Source organism: Numenius arquata, chromosome 14, assembly GCF_964106895.1.
Source record: "Numenius arquata chromosome 14, bNumArq3.hap1.1, whole genome shotgun sequence".
Taxonomy (NCBI): Eukaryota; Metazoa; Chordata; class Aves; order Charadriiformes; family Scolopacidae; genus Numenius; species Numenius arquata.
This window is the reverse complement of record NC_133589.1, coordinates 9,882,318-9,903,787: the sequence shown is the minus strand read 5'-3', so window position 1 is coordinate 9,903,787 and position 21,470 is coordinate 9,882,318. Positions and strand designations below refer to the sequence as shown.

The 21,470-nt window shown below is 42.3% G+C and overlaps 1 protein-coding gene across 2 annotated transcripts in view; it reads left to right on the top strand.

Moving 5' to 3' along the window:
* Positions 1 to 21,470, top strand: part of XYLT1 (xylosyltransferase 1) — a 192,498-nt gene that overhangs the window by 38,369 nt on the left and 132,659 nt on the right. Inside the window, exon 2 of one of the 2 annotated variants that reach the window (XM_074158425.1) lies at positions 9,420 to 9,458. The exons of the other annotated variant lie outside the window; for it this stretch is intronic. Within the exon in view, the coding sequence (XP_074014526.1) occupies positions 9,420 to 9,458 (39 nt within the window). The remainder of the gene's footprint in view (positions 1 to 9,419; positions 9,459 to 21,470) is intronic. 2 annotated transcript variants of the gene reach the window in all.

Sequence of the window (21,470 nt, the reverse complement as noted above, 5' to 3'; positions counted from 1 at the left end):
CCTTCTCTGGAGATGTTCAAAACCCACCTGGACAAGTTCCTGTGCAACCTGCTCTAGGTGGACCTGCTCTGGCAGGGGGGTTGGACTAGATCATCTCCAGAGGTCCCTTCCAACCCCATGTGATTCTGTGATTCTGTGCAGAACAGGCCACCACTGACTCCAGTGGAAAATTTTCCTTAGATAAATGTGCATGTGTGTATGTATATATACTGTATATACTATACCATGCTTTACTCTGCTTTGAGACCAGGGATTGCCTGGGTGTCTTTTTCTCTGTGAAGTGCAAAATCTGGTGAAAAAGTGCTTTCTTTTGTAGTTATTGGGGATATGCAGACATCCCTTAAGCTGGCCTACCAGCGTATCTCTTTCTTTTCCAGGTGCTTTGATACAGATTTCTAGTTTGATTACGTGTGATAGCTACTTAAGAAATGTGCAGCTCTTCTGCTGACTGGCTGACTTCTGTTCACACCGTAGGAGTGCCTGGCTCGGCTTTGAAGCTTGTCGTGCCTGAAGTCTGTCCTTTTTGGCTGTTCATTTAAGTTTTGAACATGTTCCTTAGTGCAGGCTTTAATTTTCTTCTGATAACTTATTTGTCTGGAAACTTTAAATGAACCTGCTCTTTGAATTCGGTCATAGCCTTCCTGCTGATTTTCTGCACTGTGTCCTGTTTCAGATAATATTCAAGCCCAGCAGTTTGGAATTGTTCTTTTAAGAGCCGATGACTGGAGTGGTTGTCAGCCAGGACCGTTATTTTTTCCTTTAAATGCTATGCTTACACATTGAACTGAATTAGTGTCTCCCTCCATATGCTTTTTTTTATGTGGCTTTTTATGACATTTGGTTACTCTATAAATATAGACTCCTCTAGCTCTATTAAAGTTGTGGAAATGTTGCATAAGGACACGTATCTTTTTTCTTTTTTCTTTTGCCTTTCCATCACTAGAACTACAAATAATCCACATCCATGTGCCTGAATATAATTATGCTCAAAATCATACGCAGGCTGTACCTCCTGGGGTGCCCTCTCAGATGGCAGCATCTTCTGGAGAAGTGGGCATGAAACTGCATTTCACAGCAGTGAGGAGCTGTGGGGCTTTCAGAGATGAGATGGGACATGGGGGGAGAAATTTCTTTTTCAGTATCATCCGGTACACTTTGCCATCTCTAAAGAACCTGGTTATATTGATCTGTTAGATTAGTATTTCTCATTTTTTACACATTTGCATTTTGTGAAATTTGTCTACTGGCTGAAACAAACTGTCCAGTTTGTTAGGACAACTGAACAACACAGCAAAGCCACTGCTCCTGCCAGCTCTTAATAAATTATTCAAGAAAGCAGGACGGTTGACCCTTGCTCTGAATTGGTCAGATGTATCATTCTTAAGCACAGATTTGAAAAGGTGGTGTCGGAGCAGTTACACTGTATTAAAGTGTCAAGGCTGAAAGATAAGGCTGTCCAGAGTTAATAAGTTAAAACATTAACTGTCTTCTGTTCCCATGTGTGAGACAGCATGTCTGGCCTGGGTAGCTAACATATTCAAAATGTCAAAATAGTACTTGGGCAGCAGCATCTCTGTGGCCAGACATATTTTATGGACATCTGGGAAAGCTTCCTACTGCTATGTGTGTACTGCTGCATCTGGACCTGACAGAGTTCAGGGGCCTGTGCTGAGCTCATAGCAGCAGATATTTTTCAGGTGGTAAAAGACACCAGAGATGGGGATAGTACCAGCTTCATTTGTAATGGGAATTTCAGGATTTAATAGACAGTGGATTCAGTCTGTGGCTTACGTGTTCAGTAAGATGGTATGGATTTATTTTGGGTAATGGTTTTTATGGAGGCATTTGAGAGTTCTGGACTATTTCTGGGCACTGACTATTATTGTAGGCTAAGGAGTAGTAGGTAGGTGTGCTGCAGTTCAGGTTCTGTAAATGACTGTAGTCTTCTGTAAAGCTCCTGCAGAAAAAAAAAAAACAGTTTTATCTTTGTGGAAAAGCAGGGAACCAGCAGGTCTTGAATTTAACTGAGCTGCCCTTCAGCTGCTGGATAAGCATGCAATTGCTCGTTTGGCAGAAGACACATATGCTGTGCTCAAAGAGGGCAGAGTCTCAGCTTTTTGGCTTTGAAAGAGCTACACTGATTTGCTTTACTAGCCAAGGATCAAAGGAGTTTTTACCAAAGTCATTGGTTATTAAAGAGACTGCAGTTGTTTCTGGCGGTGAAATATCCAGAGTTGGTGTGTGGAGGCATCAGGCACATCAGTTTTTCAACCAGAATGTTATGTTCTACCAGTTGATATGTACCTCAGCACAGAGGGGGGTAATCTTCACCAAACTATATCTAGCTAGTCAAGGACTAAGTAGCTGTGAACTGATGTCTCTGTTATGCCTCAAGTCTTGCTGACTTGTTTCAAATTAAAAAACTGTGAAAGTACTGCCCTTTCCTACAGCTGTCCTGTGGCTGAGTAGAAATGACCTGGCAGCTCGGGCCTCTTCATGTTTCTAGTACTGTTATCACAGGTTTAATATCCAAAGGCTTTTTAATGCCCTTTCTTTCATGTGGAAGAGCTGTCCTGGTGTGGCAGAGGATGGTAAGTCTTTCCCATGCTCAAGTATGTGTTGATGAAGTTACTTACTGGTGTGCTATTTTTATTTTCTGTAACTTGGGTTATCTTAACCTCTCCATAATCCAGGCAGAACCCCTAATGCAGTTGGAAATGGAGAGGGGAAGCAAGTGGTAAGAATTCAGGGTCTCAATCTCAGATGTTGCTATTTTGTCTTGAATTTTTGTATTGCAAATAGTACCTTTGCAGAGTCCATCTTCTCCATGTTTTTGTTTCATGTGCTGCTTTCCCCTTTTAGTAGGTGTCTTTCTATTTTCTTTCAGGTGTTTCTTCCTGCCTGCACTCCAGCCTTTCTTGATCAATACCCTCTTCTTCTAGAGGGTTACAGGTGGTTTCAATGTATTTAGGAAGAAACAAGAACAAGAATATAATGTTTTTCTACCTGGGACTCTCTGCTAGGTATGCTACAATTTAGGACAGTGAGAATAACTCAGAGCGTGTGGAATAAGAATCTGAATTACGTGCCTGTATTGTGTACTTAAGGGTGTTGACCAAGATAATACTTCTGTGGAGCTGATCATGAAACTCTGTGTCTTAAATCTTAGTGGATGTGCTGCCTTAAGCTGCCCTCCTACTCTTCGTAGTTTCTCAGGAAATTAGATGAGAAAATGATCTTGCTTAAATATGTTTTCCCCCAATGGTCTGATTTTAGTTAGGATTGGTTCTCCAATTTGGCCACACAAACACTTCGTCTGTCAAAATTAAGGGCTGGCAGAGGCTATGTGGACTGATGTTGCTACTAAGAACAGGTTCGTTAAGCTGTGTACCAGTGAGGCTATTAACGATGAGTGCAGTAATTGCAGCTCAGTGGTTTGGAGCAGCCTCTGCATGTTCTGGCATCCTGAGGGCTCACAGGAGCTACAGGACCACCCGGCACATTTGACTGGGGTTGTTCCACCTCCATTACGGCCCCATCTTGTCACTGGCACTAGTTGAGAGAGGAGCCCTGGGAGGGTGTCTGCATATTCCTCATGCTGGCTTTGCTGGGGAGTTCTCCCCTCTCCTGGGGCTTCAGTGTCTGTCATTACATGCAGGGGACTGAGAGCAGGGCTGAGACCTGAGCTTGGGTCTGTACCAGACATATTGGTGGTGGCTGTCAGGCAGCTGAGAAGCAGCTCTCATCCTGTCCCAACACTGCATGACCAGCAATGGGGCTGTGGTGGTGTTGGGTGAAACGAGTCCCTACTGCTTGAGGAAGGGAGCCAGCAAGCAGGGCTCAGCCTGGCCTTGGTGGATGTCCCTGGGGGTTGCTTCATTAACTACATCCTTCAGTATTTCTGCTCCTTGGAAGTTGTTGTCGTTGCTTGGGTGTGCTCTATCTCCTCTCTGCTCCCTTTTGTCTCTTCAGAGGACATCATAAGTGTCTGCGGCTCTTCATCATATGAAAATGTGGGTATGTGGCTTGCAGAGCAGACAGGTTGGCTGCCCCTTTTCTGCATCATTAGTTCGTGTAACAGGAAGTTTCGCGCACTTTGGGCTTGGCTTCTGCAACAGCTCGCCCAGAGCCTGCTGCACTGGCTGAAATCCTGTCCGCACTAAACATTTGTTTCCAGACCGTTGCAGCTGTAGAAAGTGGTGGAAAGATTATATTGATAACACAGTAATTTCTTCCTGAGAACCACTATTCATTCAGACAGTGTTAGTAGTGGGAAAAAAAAGTGCAAATGTCCTGATTTCCAGTCTTGGCATTTCAAGATCCAGTCTTTCATTGAATAATCGTTCTAAATGCATAGTAGGAAACATTCTTTAGAGTCTTTATGCTTTCTCCTAGCTGCCTTTGGAGGAGGAAAAAAGAAGTCAAATAATAGCATTTACACCTGTGTACTAGAGCTTCCTGGATGTGTGTTAAGATGCCCAGCAGAAATAATAAAATTATGAGTTATGTGGCCTATGATGACATGCTGAGATTTTTATGGCATTGGAGTGTTTCCTTGAAAGGATCATTTGCAGAGCAGTTACACTGAGGCACCGAGGCTCTGGGTACATTAGCACTAGTGAGTCCTTCCCATCTTTCCCTCTATGCAAGCACTCTTGGGGTCTCTAAGGCAGTGCTCGCAGACATTGGTGCGGCTTGTGACAGTGGGCAGTGTGATAAAAAGCTGACCTACAAGAGCATTTTCGTGTTTTGTTTTCTTGCTGTCTAAATGACATCCTGTTCCACAAGCCCTGCCCCTTAGAAAGTGCCTAAGCAGGTTGGAGATGTCACTGCATGACTCCTCTGCCTTGCAGTATGAGGATGTGAGCTGGGTGACATTAGGATGCAGGTACCCCTGTCTGGCAGCGCCCACCCAGGCTGGCAGTACTGGTGCTGCCAGGAAGTCTGTCTTCACCAAATAAGTTGGCGTGTGTCTGTGAGATTGCTGGTGGTGTAGAGGTGGCTGTTAGTGTGACTTAGATAAAAGGGTTACAATTAAGGTTACTGAACGCTTCCTGTAATAAGATGCTGAGTTTTGTTTCAGGGATGTGCTGCTCCCCCTCTGTCTGCAGGGAAACTCTGTTCGTTGGTGCCCAGAGTGCTGCTCTGGGGCATTTGTGCCACCACGTCCTTGCAATGGGTGGGAGTTTACCTGACTTGTGTTCCCTCTCGCTAAATGAGAGATGGGCAGAAATGCGGGGAAATGGCAGTCGAGGAGGTTCCTTCCAATTCTGTTTTTTTGTTTTCTTTTTTGTTTCTGTGAATATATAGAAGTTTTCAGCCAAATTTGAGCGTAGGACAAAAACCACAGGCTGGCAGGCTAACAAACCCCCAGGTCATAAAATGAGTCATCAGAAGAGATGAAGCCGCAGTGCCCTGGGATAGCTGTAGCCCTCGACTGCAATTTGTAAAACCAGCACTGCCCACACAGGGAGCTGCTGTTATGTGGTCCTGCCTTGCAGGCAACAGAGCTGTTGGAGAGGACGTGTGAAATGCCACTTTTAGGTGAACGTTTTGTGTCTTCATCCAAAACTGTGGTTTCATGGGATGAAGTATTTGGTGGCGATGCTGGAATTTGTCACTGCTACTTGCCTCCTTACCGTGTCCACAACTGCGGGTTCTTTCTTCACGTACTCCCCCTCTTGGCTTTGCTGTGCCAGCACAGCTGTCCTTGCCTTGTGTCATCAGCTGGGTGAAGGCACTGATTCAGCTGTAAAATGACAGAACAAACAAATAAAATTAAAAAAGAACCTTTCAAGCTGGTTCAGTTCCCCTGTGTGGGTCAGGGCCTGGCTGCACAAAACGTGGGTGCAAAAACTGCTGCAGTGCGAGTACTGCGGTTCTGGGGTGACGGCAACTGGCACTGCTGCTGGGGAGCCACTACCCCTTGCCAGGCCACATGCAGATCAGTGCTGCTTTCAGGAGTGAAGTGGCTAGAAACTGAGTGAAAATCACTCCATCAAGTAAAATAATAAGCTTTTCGATTGCCTGCCACTCTCATCAAAGCTGAACAGAGTTGCAGCTGCTGAAAATGCGCAGCCCAGAAGTGATGAAAGGGGCAGTGAGCAGAAGGCATGTCTTCAGGATTGGTCCAGTGCAGCCAACAGCACTTTGCTGGGTCTAAGCATTGGGCTGTCCTGCAGTCAGTCTTGGACCGTCACCAAAAATGTGTGTGACTAGATTGAGGCGTAGATTGCTACCATATTCAAACCTGATGTCTCTTCAAATAGTGCTAGAAAAACATTTTTTGTGGCATAGGAGAGAGACGTGTCTTGTGGTCAAGGTCCTAGACAGTGACTTGGGGATTTCTCTCGTATTTCCTATGTGACTTTGGAATAGTCAGTTAATTCATCTGTACCTCAGTTCCTCCGAGTCTTCCCATCCTTTAGTTCTGTTTTGGGAAGGTTGCAATGTCTGTGAAAACAGCTGCCTCTTTCCTGTATGTGAGCGAGACATGAACCCTTTATGAAAAATCTGGTAACCAAACCCCAGACCAGAGTTGCTGTACCTCAGTGTCACCTTTCAATAGTCTATCCCTGATCAATCTTTAAATGTGAAAAACGTGTCCTGCCATTTACACAGCAATGTCATATTATGTTTACACTCCAGTTCCACTAAAGATTTCATTTGATCACAGGCACTAGAGATTAATGATTCATAGCGCTTGAAAAATGACAGTCTGAAATTTGGGATGGAGTGATTGCTGATGTCCCTGAAGTTCAGCTATAACAGCTCCTGTGGTGCTGTTGCAGGCTGCTGAAACCTGGTAGAGTTTAAGTAGAACACATACAGACCAAGCGAAACTGCTGAGAATGGTGCTGGTTGTTCTGCTGTTTGTTCCTAAGTGTTTCCGTGCGTAGACATGGATGAGTGATGACTTCACTCTCTGACTCAGACCTTTCATTAGCCGCTAATGATCAATAAGAGCAGGCAGGTTGGACAAAACGGAGAGGTTTTAACTTTTAAAAAAAAAAAAAAAGTGCATACCCTCATCCCTCACACGCGGGTTATTCCTCTGCACATTGCCATACGTAACCCTGCATCAGGCTACGCACAGGAGCTGGAGAAGAGCAGTGGTATTTACCTGCATGTGACGTATTTATTTGGCACTAGTGATCTATGTGTAATTTTAAGGATATGTCCCTTCCTGCAGTAAGAGTGAAGTCTTTCTTTTAAGTTGCTGACATTGATCTTGAATTTTAAAATTATTTTTTGAAGTTGAAAACTGAATTTGGCTATGTTTATGTCCTCCCTCTTCTACCCTCCTCAGCCTCTTTATTCAAAACCTGGTTTTTATTTACAGTTTTCTTTCATCAAGAAAGCTTTTGAAATTAAGAGTTTCCAAAAAAAATCTGTTCTGTTCAGCAAGCATTGGACTTCATTTGGCTGGTTTTTAAATAGTCTGAAGCCTTATCTGTTACAGGAATCCCCTGATCTTTCCAGGATGTTTTATACATACAGTAGCTGCTTCCTATTATAGAAATAATGTCATTTGGAAGTGAACAGTACATGCTGAAAAAGCTTTTGTCTGCAGTCAAATTGGCAGCGGCTGAGAAAATCCAGATGATCTCCCAAAGGGGAGTCTGTGCAGCTGGGCCATTCTTTGTTACAGTAGTATTTTACTCTTTCTATCTGCCACATACACCTGCCACTATTGTGATCTTCCTGCTATGATATAAATGTGAGTGGAACAATGTAGGACAATGTTGTGACCAAACTAGCGTCACTTAAGAGTCCAGCTGCAAAATGGATGAGTTTATCCCTGCTAAATCTGTAAGAGAAGAGCTGTGAGTGCTGACATCATTTATCTTTAGAAATGTAAAGCCATCCAAGGACAAGATTCCTCTCCTCTCTTCTCTCACCTTCAAATGATTATTTTTTTCCTCTAGCTTAGCTGATGACATGATATTTGGATTTCATTGAGGTTTCTCAGTCTCCTCCCAGTCTTGATATCATTTGGCCAGTTGTCAGATAATATCTACTACATGTGTATAATAATGGTACTCTGGTGTTAGACCATATTGATGAAAGATTGTATTTAAGTTAACAGTGTGACAGAGGTAATCATGGACTTTTCCATGGGCACAGCGTGCTGCCTGACCTGTGATTTACAGAGTGGAGGAGAGCTGTATCGAGGGTTTCAAGGCCAGTTTCCTTCTTGACTTTTTCATGGACTGATAGCTTATTTCTTTATTAGTGTATTTACAGTGAATATTAAACCAAAAGCTGCTTTATAGGTGTAATTAAAAGGAATATGTATAGTTTCTTGGAGGAAAGCCAGATTTCTTTTTCATTCTGTTCTGTGGTTTAGCCAAAGTGAGAATCACAACGACCTGAGTATTTGGAGATACCAAACCTCAAAATTGGTCTCAAAAGCCCAATAATCTGACAGACAAGAATTTACTCTACTAAACTGAAGCTGTCTCATTTCAACAGATGTGATGGATTAAAGAGAAAGCATCATTGACCTGGTTCCACTCTGTTAGGCTTTCCAATTAAACAGGTTATTGTAGGAAGCGAGACCTTGCAGACTAATACCTGGACCAGCAGGACTGAGGTTTTAAATGTCCCTTATACTTTAAAAGATGTTCCTTTAAAGATTTTGCTTGAGTGCTAATCCCAGAACACTAAATGATGAAGTCTCCTGTAGGGATGTTATCTCTTTCTAATCTCTTAATTAGCTGGCTAAATAGACAATTTTTGTGCTTTTGTGTTTAGAAGCTCTTTAATAAGGTTTGAATTCTCTGGCCAAGCCAAGTTAAGAGTTCAGATTTTGACACCAAGGAATATGCCAGACTGAAGAAAATGCATGGTGCACTTGCACATGTAGTGTGCAGAGCTGGAGAGAGATGTTCATCAGGATGAAATTTTAATGGAAAACAAAGCAACCACAGTGTAACTGCAGCTGTTGGGAGGAAAACTTCTGCCAAGGATGTGGCCAACTCTATCATGATCAAGTCCTGGTCAACTTTCTGAAAAGATTCTAATACCTTGAAATTATAGGAGCACCAAGATTAGCAATTGTAATCTAAGAAAGAAACGTAAAAAATTATTAAATCAAAGATGCAAGGGCCTGCGTGTGGCCTTGAGTTATTTTGTAGCTAATCTGTTTCTGATATACTCCAGTTACTGCAACTTCTTTCGCTTATCCAAATGTTGTAGAGTTGTAGAGATTCCTTTGCAATGGTAGGATGTCTGGAAAAAAAAAAAAACCCCAAGAAAATCCAACATACTAAAATAAAATCCTCTGTCATCCTTTCATCCTTGTTTGAGCAGGTGTGTTTGTTTCTAAGATCGCTACTTTGGACCAGTAATGGCTCAAAACACCTTCTTTTCTGCTATTCCAGAGTAATGGCTGTTTCTGTCTGCTCTTTTTGTAGATTGAACCTCCTAGTCCCTACACCAGCTTGGAGACTCAGGTTAGTACCACCTGCCCTCCCGCTTTTCTTACAAGAGATTCTCTGAAAGACAGGGCTCATCTGCTGCTGCCCACCATATTTATGATATTTAACTGGTGGCCCTGGAGAAGGTGCAGCTGTAACAGCAGTAGCTCCCAACATAACTGACTGGGCAAGAAGAGAACTAGACTCTTTGCAGGCAACAGTAGGTGCAGATGGTGAGGCAGGGACGTGCCGTACAGTTGGACAACAGCAGAAGTGACTTATATTGGTTAGAAGGGAGGATACAGTTCTCAAGGCAGTGCAAGCATCCATTCATGGGATTCTCATTTCTTTTTGTATACTCAGCTTCCTAGCTTTTGTTATGGTCCCTGCTGCCAGTGTGTTACTCTACTGTTGTGCTGCAGATTTCCTCTTTAGACATTACAATGAATGGTGGTGAATCCGTGGAGATGCCTGGCACCAGAAGGTCAAAGTGACAGAAGGGATTTTACAAAGTCACTAGTGCTTTGATTTGCATTTTCTAACAAGATGGCATCATTGATTTCCATTCTCACCGGTCTTTGGGAGACAGCAAAGGCAATGGTACTTGCATACTGAAGATGAGTGTTTATTCAGAACACACATTTCCAATGTCCCTTAGTGATTGCATAAATATTTCTACCTTTGTCTTCTGCTGGCCTTTCTCTAGGGAAGGCTTTTGACTGTTTTTTGTTTCAACAAGCCTACTACATCTTTTTTATGGACCTCACTTTGGAGCCAAGCCTTTGAGTCAAAACTGTCAAGGAAGGATCACACAAAGATTGTTGTACACAGTGGCACTATAAAGTATCAAAACACAGAGTACATAATAAAGTACTAATCTGTGTATGATGTAGAACCAGAAATACACAGTAATAATGAAAAAACCTACTTTATTACTGACTTGAAATAGCGTAAGAACATCGGTTTGTGTCAGTGAAGGTACTAGGGAGAGCACATGTGAGTATGAGCAAAAGAATTTCATGCTTAGAGGAGAAGGAAGTGAAAGGGAGATCATGAGCTGCAGCTGGCAGCTGAACCAGCTGCAGCAAATTACTGGCTGAGGTGATGCCTTCAGCCCCAGCCTGCCTTCACCCCAGGCTACTTCCTGTCCTGCCCTGCCAGTCTGTATCTTCCCTGACCTGCACATCACTCCATCTGCCAGCCTGTTACCTCCTTGCTAAGACTGTCAGCGTGAGTGCCAGGTGACGCCAAATATTGCTGTGCTTTCAAGGGGCCTTAATATTTTTGGGGTCGGAGAGAGCATAAATGCATTGTTTAATGAATAATTAAGGTAGAAATTAAGGGTATGCTTTTATATGTTGGTATTTCTTTTAGTGTTACTGAAAGCCATATCCACATCTGAATCCATTTTGTGTAGAAAGCTGCTTACTTCTGACCTTGAAATAGATGAGGAAAGCCAAAACCAACCTTATGGGCAATGCACATCCCAAAATGTTCTAGACTGCTGAGGGCTGCTCAAATGTAGGAGGTGAGACCAGGCAAGTATCCTGGGGTGGAGAAAGAAGGGACTGTCTCTCTTTGATAGGTGGAACTAAATCTGGGTATCCCAGCTGAAGGTCAGAGCATTTACTCTGGTTTCCAGGGATATATTTCTGTTTATGTGAGGTGGTCAAAAGCATTCGGATTAGCAGTGGAAGCTGTTGGTTTATATCCAGACTAAGTAGTTAGCAATTTAAGACTGAGCCACAGTCTTAGCTGCAAGTGTCTGTTTTCTTTGCTTTGTAAAAGCACTGTGAGAGAAATAACATCAGCAGCTTTAACATTTTGCCAACTTGGACAGGATGTTAAGTAATATGGTTAGTAAAGAATCCCCACATTTGCAGAAGTTGCATGCTTTTTTCCTCTTCCTTTTTCTTTGGGGACGGACGGGAGCAGAGGGTAGCGCTGCAGTCATTTGAGATGTGTTGAGTAGACTGGTGAGCAGCTTCTCTGCTTTGATGGTTTCCTACACAATGTTGGGATGAATCAGCTCATTTGAGAGTTTCTCTCCACTGCCCTCTGGTTTCCTGTCTCAGCTCTGGTTTGGTTGGTATTTTGAATGCTGACATTTCAAGCCCATGATGTGTGTTGAAAGGGGACCGTATTCTGCAGACCTTCTCATGAATTTTTGATATAATTTCCCCTGCTTTACCTGGTCTCCTAATCAGCTGTAAAACTGTTGAAAATTTCACAGGTATGGCTGCAAGTGATCTTCTAAAGAGAGAAGGGATAATCTTCAGCTTCAGCAGATCTCTTTGAATTCCCCTATAAAGGTGTATTTTGGGTTGTGTGTAAGTGAACAGATGGAAAGCATTACTTGAGAGCTAAGGGAAGTGTTTTTGGCTGATATTTTTCCAATGAAAAAACAGTTTCTGCAAACAAAATAATTTTTGCACAATTTCCTCACATTCTTCTCTCTTTTAGAAGTATATCAAAATACTTTGTTCAAATTGGACCTGCCAAATCACACTGCTTGTGTTAATTAAATAGCAGGATATTGGGGATTGGTCTGATTCGTTTATATCTACTTGTGCTGGGACAGTGCGTCGAAAGATGATGCAGTCAGGCAGTTCCTGTTCTCTCTGTTCTTTTTTTTTTTTTTTTTTGTAAGTCAGGTTATGTAGCTCACAAACAACTATTCTTTAGCTTTTTTCATGTTAAATGGTCTGTAACGAGTGTGAATCATGTAATGTATAAATTTGATGCAGCAAATTAACAACTCTTTAATCAGCTGTAGTTGAGAGTAGTATGTGGCAAATTTCTTTTCACTGTGTTGCAAAATGATACTCATCTAGGGTAAAACCCAGAAACTTGGTCTTTACTGTATTGGAAAAAATATTTTGAAAGCAAACCTCCCATTTCCTATCTCTAAATCTCACTGTGTACTAGTGCCAAAACCAGATACCTCTGAGCATCCGTGAGGTGTTTGATAAGGTCACGTTGTCAGGATTCTTTTGGAAGGTTCAGGCATGTTTGTCTGCACTATCATGCAAAGAGAAGCTGAACGTAATGTGGAGAGAATGAAGAAAATGAAGAGAGAACGAAAGCTGTTTTCAGCAGCTGAGATGGTTGTATATTGTATCTGAAACAGCTGTGACCCTGTTTTTGACTACTTTTCTCATGATTTCAGAAGTTATCTCCATCAATGAGATTGTGGCTGTTCGTGTTTCGCACTTCCCATCTTTCGTTTCACAGAAATACCAGGAGCCAAATGTAATGGCTTCTGCAGCAGTTAGCCCAGAGATAAATTTTGGCCCAGTTTTTCATTCCCTCAGAGCAGTGGAGTTTATCATCTTTGGGTTAGAGAGATCATTATCGCTCTCCTTCCAAAGCTGGAGCTTTGTGACTGTTAAAAGTTGTGTGATCGGCTGCTAGGGAGCCCTCTGAAGCTTACTGATATAGGACCGTGGAGTGTTGCAGCTGCCAGAGGGAATGGGGCTCTGTGTAGCAGGTGATGGGACTGAGTAACTGGTGCAGCAATTGCAGTCCTTGCCTCTGCCTTCACCTGTGGGAGGTAAACTTTGCCATGTGTTTTTCTTTTGCCAGTGCTATCCCCAGCATGAGTGCGCTGCAGGGCTTGCCCCGAGAGCCGTGAGCTGAGAGGTGCTGGGCTCAGCCTGCACCAGGCAGATGTACGCCCTTGTGTCTGTGTGGTAAGCGGTTGGTTTTCCACTGCTTGGAGGTCAGCAGCATCTCTTCTAAGCTTATGGAAATAATAATAATAATAATAAAATTACAATTCTTCTTCTTAGAATACAGAATACTAATTTTTCCTTTATTGTTAGAAGTCAAAATATGAACTGACTTTTGCTCTGCAGTTTCCAGAAGATGCTCTCGCTGGTGTAGCTTCTTGTGTGAAAGTAGCTGGTGGCTTGCAGCCTCCCTTTAATTGATGGGTGCAGTTCCCAGGTGCTACTGAAGTGTGAAACTTGGAGACTGCTGAAATAACTTGCACACTCAGAATCCAAACATGAGAACTGTGTGTAACGCATATGCCACACCAGGAGGATTTCAGCTGGAAAGTTACCTTAGCCAAGGGGGTATGCCAGTCCAGAGAGGATTATGTTGGCAAAGAGCCAGCGTTAAAGATGTTTTGAAGGCCTCTTCCCATGGAACACAAGTGCTCTCCCATGTTGGTGAAGTAAATATTGATGCTTGAGTAGGGACAGCAGTGTGCTTGTCGTAATACAGCAAAACCAGACTGCTTTTTCATACCCTTCTGTAATTAGGGTGTACCCTGCCTGCAGTGTAGTGGCTTGGTACCTCTTACCCGTGTCAACCTCTTGTCTCTGAGAACAGCTCAGATGCCAATCGCTCCCAGACAAAATTTGTATTTTAACAGTTGTGCCTCAAAAGAGGAGAAGACCGGGGAGAAGAGTGCTTGTTATTGTCCTCCCTACCATTTAATTTAATTCTTTTTAAGAGCTAGCTCTCTTTAGAATGAAAATGTCCTACCCTGGAGAGCGTCGTGTAAGGAACAAAAATTGTCATATTAAAAGGTATTTATTATCCTGTAATTCCCTTCTCTGAAATTGATTTCTAGCTTAATTCAATAAAATACTCAGAACTGAAGGTTCGTGGTGTGCCGCTCTGTTGTGGGTGTTGCATTTCACAATTAAGTGGCCGCTTTGAACAGCAAAAACCTACTCTTGGTGCGTTTCTTGCAAGCGTCTGGCAAGATGCCTTTGTTGTTGGGTATGAGTCAAATAACTTCATTGCCTATAGGACTCTAAATAATTGTGTGCTCAGTTGTCTGACCTCTAATTATTTCTTCTATTCAACCCAGAAATTTAAAACTGTAACCCTTAGCTGTGGGTGCCAAGAGGGACTCGGGTCTGTGATCTGCCCTTGTAGCCTGCAGGCAGGAGAAAGGCTGTCCCCAGGCACGCTGCTGCTGGGAAGGCTCATGCACCTTTTGGCTGGTTCTTCCCTGGGAGCGATGGGTGCTGTCAGCTCTGCTTAGATCCGGAGCACAGGTATGGCAGCAGCAGCTGTACAAGTTGCCTAATCACGCATGTTTGAAAACAGAGACAATCGCCTTTGCAGATAAGTGAGCATTCTGTCCTTTGTGCATGGACTTGGTCAGCGTCTGCTTCACTGGGGGCTGCACAGCTGCTTTCACCCGAGTGCCATGTAATCAGCATTTCCCAGTAAGCCTAGATAAGAATTGCAACTTAAAGGTAATATATCCACTACTAAAAACAACAAGAAAAGCACTCCCTGCATTATTTGTTGGTGTATCATATGGGAAAAGAATCATTAAATAACTAGGGGAAACTACTTTTTGAAAGAATATGACTAAAAATAATACTCTGAATCTTTCGGGTCTCTAGTTTTGGGTGTGTTTAGGATTATTTTCTGAATTTTATAGTTACCTCACAAGTTAGAAATTTGTTTTTTTCCAATTTTTTTCCAGTTTTAGTCAGTATTCATGAAAAAAAACATGATTCCAGGAATCTTGAAGCCTGTAGAAAAAGAGTGTCTTGCAGTTTTTGTGGCAAGGCAATTGTGATTGGTAACACCGTAAACATGGAGTCTTTCATAAAGTCATGTTGTGAAGATAAAGTAACTTCCAAGGTACTTGCTTTTTGAAATGCAGATAAATATTTTTCTTCTAATTCATTAGTTTGGGGGGCGAGGAAGGGTGTGTGCCATTTCATAAGGTGCTGAAGTGAGTAAAGAGCTGAAATACCTATGGGATATATGGCCACTGGGGAAAATTCTGCAATTTTTTTGTGGTGGCTGTGCTTCCTTTGACAGCAGAATGCAAAATCCTCAATTAAAGTGAAGCAGAAACAGCATGTTTTCCTTCCCGCTGAGAAACATGAAAATACAAGCAGAATTCATGGGCTTACCTCTGAAATCTTCGTAATGCAGTCCCCATAGAAACATCCAATGCAATCAAATTGCTGAGCTCTTATTGTCTAATAATCAGATACACTGATTTTGGCAAAGATAAGCCCAGAAACACAACATCTAGAAAGGTTTCCATTGTTAAATCACATAAGAAAGAGAATTTAAGTCTTCTAGGAGAATGCATCTTTCATATGTATCTGCTGAGTGGGTCCTTTTTTGATATAGGTGGGAAATACTCTGCAGCATTAACGGGATATTATTAGCATTGAAGATACCTAGGTGCAGTCTCATGCAGCATTTTGGGAAGTTTTAACTTTTGCTACACACAACTCATTGTATGCAGTTTGGCCATGTACAGAGACAGGAAGAGAAAGAAAGAACATATGGCTTGGAATTCTCATCTCTAGCCCTTGCTTTCTGCATTATTTCTATGTACAAACTGTGAGAAGTTTGGCATTGAAGGCCAGTGAAGTCCTTTACAACAGTCTGTTGCATGAAGAGGGTACACACCTCACTTTACTTTGAACTCCTTCTTACCAATCCTGTGAAGCTTGGAATTTGATTTAAAAAACCAAAATAGAACAAAAACCCCCTAATAGAAAGCTTTCTAACTTACATGGGGGGAAAAGTAAAAGCCACCTAGCTTACAGTGGCTTGGGTGCGGTGTAATAATGTAATTCTTTTGTTTGTTGGAGAATGTTTGTTTGATGTTTTCAGCCGACTTGGTGTTTGTAAAAGCTGTCCCATGGACAGCACTGAGAATGGATTCTCCTCTTCTAGAGGTACAGCTTAGGGAAACCTTCCTGCACCCATAACATGCGGAAGGAAGCTTCTGTGATGGACAGGGTGGTATTTTCAACTATTCTGTGGATGTCAGCTGTGGGTTGGGGTTTTATTTGTTACCTGTCCAGTCGGTTGTCTGTCCCTTTTAATACTCATTTGAGAAAATATTCTTGTCCTTTCTTGGAACAGGGAAGTTTCTAATTGTCTGTAAGTCTATTCATGCATGATGTAGCTTCAGCACATGAGGTGCACTTGTGAAGTTATCTTTAATTTATCTTTAATTATGAATATTTTTAACAGTACATCTACCAAAGCTTTATGCTCCCAAGCTGAGATCTTTAAAAGATAGAATTGTGATATTTCCCAAACAGAAGCTGATTTGCCAGTACCCTTTTAATTTGCACAGCATTCAAAATGCTTACCAGCAATAGCTAATATTTGTAAAGCGTTTAGCCTCTGATAGAAATAGAATTGTAAAATGTAGTTCTGTGCTTGCCAGTTTGTATTGTATAGGGAAGATACATAAATTATGTTAATTATGATAAATTACCATCAGAACCAAAGGGTTCATTATGACCCTGTCTGCGCTGTACAGTAAAGCTGTTGTATGCTGTCATGCTCTGCACTTCAAATGACATCATGGAACAGGAAAATTCTTGATTATTCCAGAATAATTGTAATTGGGCTAAAGGATAAAAGATTAGTATTTGATAGTGTGAGGTCAGGCTGATTGCTTAAATATAGCTGTAAAGCAGAAGTGTTCTGATAGCAAATAGAGAATTGTGCCAAGAAACCAAAGTATTCTGAGACTAATTGAGTACTTGAGTATCTGTTGCCATTCTTTAAGTGAGATACATCTAGAAATTGTTCTGATAAATATATCTGGAAATCAGTAAGTAATTCATATCTTACATGTTGCAAATACAATATGTATTTGTGGCGGTTGCAGTACTGCAGTAAGGGACTGTTAAGAGTTCTACAGCTGTTCCCTTTCTCCTGTGGATCCCTTGGTGTCAGAACAGCAAAATAGGAGGAATTCATGTATTATTTTCCAGTTAAATGTTAGGTAGATCCCCTTTCAACACCACCTCAGCTAAAGTTTGAGAGCATGCTTAATTACAAGCACCCACTTAAGTGCAGCTGACTTCAGGGAGACTTTGCCTTAAAGTCCCACTGCATATCACACCTTCGTTTCTTACCTAAAACCAAATTTCTGTTGTAGTAGTTTAAAATATATTTGGAATCCTTTAACATCCAGTGAATCGCATCCTCTGGTGAGTAATTTCCTGTGCCTCTCCTGACTGAAGTGGAGCAGCGTTGGTTTATCCTGGCTGAGGAGGTGACTTACTGTATTAGTGTGAGCAGTGAATAAAATGCAGGTCAAGTTGCCAGCGTGACTGGTGCGTGGTTGTGGAAAGCTGAGCGGCAGCTACGTGCAGGTGGCCGGTGTCTGGTGTTACTGCTTCTGCGGTGTTCTCTGCAGCATCTCTTGGGAGGTATCTGGGATGCATTTCACTTTGGGAGTGGTTTGAAATGATACTGAAATGTGGGGTCTGTTTTTGTTTTATTTCATTTTCTGTAACAGCTACAGGTAAATGCAACTGGAAGGGCTTTTGTGATGCTGGGCTGTTGGTGTTTTTTTTATTCCCCCCACCCCTGCAATTTTCTCTTGCTCTGGTTATGCTGGGATTAGACCTCAATGGCATAAATAGTTCTTCCATAGCAAAGTGGTTTAAAGTGATAATTCCATTTTTTGGGCAGTGAAGCATAGCACACAAAACAAAAATGCACAAATAATCTCTTAAAAACAATCAGATAATAATTGGATAAATATTGACTTGCAGAGCTGTGTTTTGCATGCAGCATTTTCCAGTACTAGTTACAATAACTTGTAGCCAGGGCAACTTCGAAGTGGCTACATCACTTTCATGTAACACCCTGAGAATTTTTTCTGGTTTTGTAACTACCTAGTCCTTCAAGTACTGGAGACCACAGTACAAGCAGAACCTACTTCTAAAACTGTTGTTCTTGATTTACAGAAGTGAGATGAATTATACGGAAGGTTCTTTTGCTCATGTGCAGACTTGTTGACGCAGCTTTGCAGTCCCTGTAGTTTTGCCTCCTTGTCAGGATTCACTGCTATCACTAGAAGAGGAATTAACTGGGCCATAGGCTGGCAATAAAAGTGTATTAGTAGCTGGTAAATCCGGTGGAGATGTGGAGGTACATCTGTATTACATATTCCTGTGTTTTGTGCTCTGATTGGGAAGGTGACTGCAACTGGCTGAAGCCAAAGTGAGATTTAAAAGAAAAAGATGCAAATGTTTTATTGTCTTGAATTACAACATTGTTTATTGTCGCAGTTGATAACGATGCTGAGGCAGTGGGCTAGCGAGTGACAATTGGTTGGTTGTCACTCCCAGGGGTCTTAGCTGGACATCTGCAGGAATTAATGGAATTTATCTGAAAACACTTTTCCATGGGAAATCAGGAAGTAAGCTAATAATCTTCAATTACTTGAAATCTTCCCTATAGTTGCTCTTCAGGAAAAAGAAACCGAAATTGTTACTTGCTGGTCTGGACCCTTGTTAATACTGGTGGGAACTGTGTGGTTCAATGTTGTTTCCATGACTGAAAATCTTGCACTGGCCCAGGCCAAATGGGGCATTTTGGCTGTGGAAACAGCATGTTGTACGTGCATCAGCTGCTCTTCTTCCCCTTCGGCACTTCTTTGTGGCATGCCAGCCATGACAACAGGGGTGGCCCTGCCCGTGAAGCATGGCATCCAGTGACATAGGCAGCCCTGGACTCCTCTGTCAGGTATGTTTCAACTGCATCTAGCCACAGCAAGCTCTGTGTTAGATAACCGTATCTGAAGAGTATGAGCATTTGGAGTCTGCGTCCAGTAATCAGTAGAGCATCTGAATTTGAGGCTTTCCTTTCAAAGCTAAAGCCAGACCCTGTGTTATTGCCTAAGCTCTGTGTATTGTGTGCGTGTAGAGAGCTGACAGCCTCAGAACAGGATTAGCGAAATCTGTCATGCAGTGAAAATACTGAGAATGTGAGATTTCTGGATCTCGCACCACCACAGCCCTCAGGCAGAGCCGTAATGTGCCTTTTCTGGCTGTTTGGCATTCTCAGCCTGTCACCCCAAAGCATTGCTTATGTCTGTTCTCAGAGAAAAACAGAACCAAAGACAACACCCTGCCAAGGCTTGGTTTTTCTGTGAAAGGTGTGGGATTTTCCCCCATGGGGAGCACTTGCCCAAGAGGTGGGAGCCCCAGAAGGACCCTCTCCTTATGCTGGGTGGGCATAACCCCTCTGTGCCGGCATTCTGGGGTGCCCTGGCCACCCCAGCGGTGTGGTGGGACTTTGGAGAGTGCAAGCTGTGCTGTCTCTCATGGGAAGTGTCAATTCCCTGCTCCTTATTGCAGGACTTTTTCTCTATTTTATATGTGCTATTAAACTGGAGAAAAAAAATCTGCAGTTTTAAGATGCAAATCAAGATGAAAATAGCGTTTGGGGAACCTGTGGTGCTGGCTTCTGTTAGGAAGCAAGTGCCAGGAGCTGACATTTGTAATGGGTTAATAATTTGTATGCATTACAGCAAAGCCAAGCTTGAAGAGGAACTTCCAAGAAGGGTTGTGCTACAATCAGGTTTGATAAGGTCCTGCCTGTGCTTGGAGAGTCAGCTTTAAAACAATTGTAGCCCTGAAATAGTTTTCTTCTTGCTGTTTTTGTTTAATATAATTTATTATACATATTATTGCATGATTTCACAGGAATCAGTTGTTATTTTTTTTGTTCCTGTTTCTTTTGGTATTTAATTGTACTTAATCCCAGGTAGCAAATGTTACCTAATGTTTGTAATTGCTTGTAATATGTCTGTCTTCTAATGTTTGAGTTTACATAAAGCAAACAAAATATTTTTAATAAACACTGATAATAAAAGCATGATATTAGAAGAGCAAGCACTTGGTGCCTGTAAAATGACACTAAGTTCATTATTTGCAAATTATCTAGATGCTAATTTGGTTGTGGCCTTCAGCAGCATTTTGTTTCTTAGGAGGCAGGAAACAGGCAACATTTGATCGCTGCTTCTAGAGCACCTTTCTGGCAAGTCAGCTTTGAACTTTTGTTGGCACTTTTATCACGATGCTTGGTAGCTGGACAGAGTGTCTTAAAAAGGTCAAAAAGTTAGTCTTGATGAATAGTTTTTTTTTAAAAAAAGGCAAGAGACAATTTAAATAACAAACCAATAAAGCTTTATCAGTAAGTGCCAAATCAGGCTCATGGTAACCTTCCTCAAGGCCTGCTGCCTATTCCTTTACCTGTGAAAACACAGAAATGTAGCGTAAATGGAGGCATTGCCTTTTTATTTTAGACATCAAACTGATGACTGACAGACTTTTCTCATTCATAATTTTTTCTCCAGTCAAATAGCTTTGCATTCTTTATAGCCCAGCCTTTCAAAACTGACACAGAGACATAAAACTGTTGATGTTTTTATCTTACTTTTAAATTTTTATGTGGAGCCTACGTCACACCCAGGTCTCTGCTCCGTATTTCTTGTGCCACCCTGTGCAAGAGTCCCTTTCTGCCAAGATTAAGGTGGGGCTGGTGGTGTTTTACTCTCCCAGTCATATGGCGGTTTGGTAGCCTGGGCCAGAAAGTGCTGGCGATGTGCAAGTGCTGTTACTGTCAGTGATTTGGTCATTTGTGTGGAAGATTTAGCACACGTATAACTTGGCCATCCATAAGGAAAATATTTAGTTCTGCATGGTGGGGTTTATTTAAGAGGTACCTAATAGATTGCAGGCTGTTCCACACAGGAGGAGTTGCCCCATTTACATCTGGGGAAGTCTGTGGGTTTTTGGTGGGTGGGTGTTTGCTGGGCAAAGCTCCTCCAGGCTTCCTATGGGAGGGCTGTGAATCCCAGCGCAACTGGAGCTCACCTGAGGCAGACCGATGGGCTTGGAAAGTACAAAAGCTTCAGAGAAACCAAAATTCAAATGAAACTCTTGTTTGGCTTCATATTCTGCTGTAGTGACCATCAGTAGCTCTTCTACAGGAGATGTGTATGAGGGGCCTATGTATTTGACTAAGTGGACGGCCCCAGTCTCCATGGAAAGCAGGGGTTTCTGGTGTGTTGATGTTTTTGTGATGCCAGAAGGTGGAATTCCGGGTCCTGTCCATTGCCTGTAGGTCACTTAAAGTGACAGCAGAACACTGAGTAACTTCTGTGGAGTTAGTGGAGTCTGTGTGGTTCCTGTGAATCCAGGGGTGTGCAGACCTCCTTCATGTTACAGACATTTGTAAATTGTGTCTGGATATGTACTATATATAAAAATATTTTTAATATGAATGTTT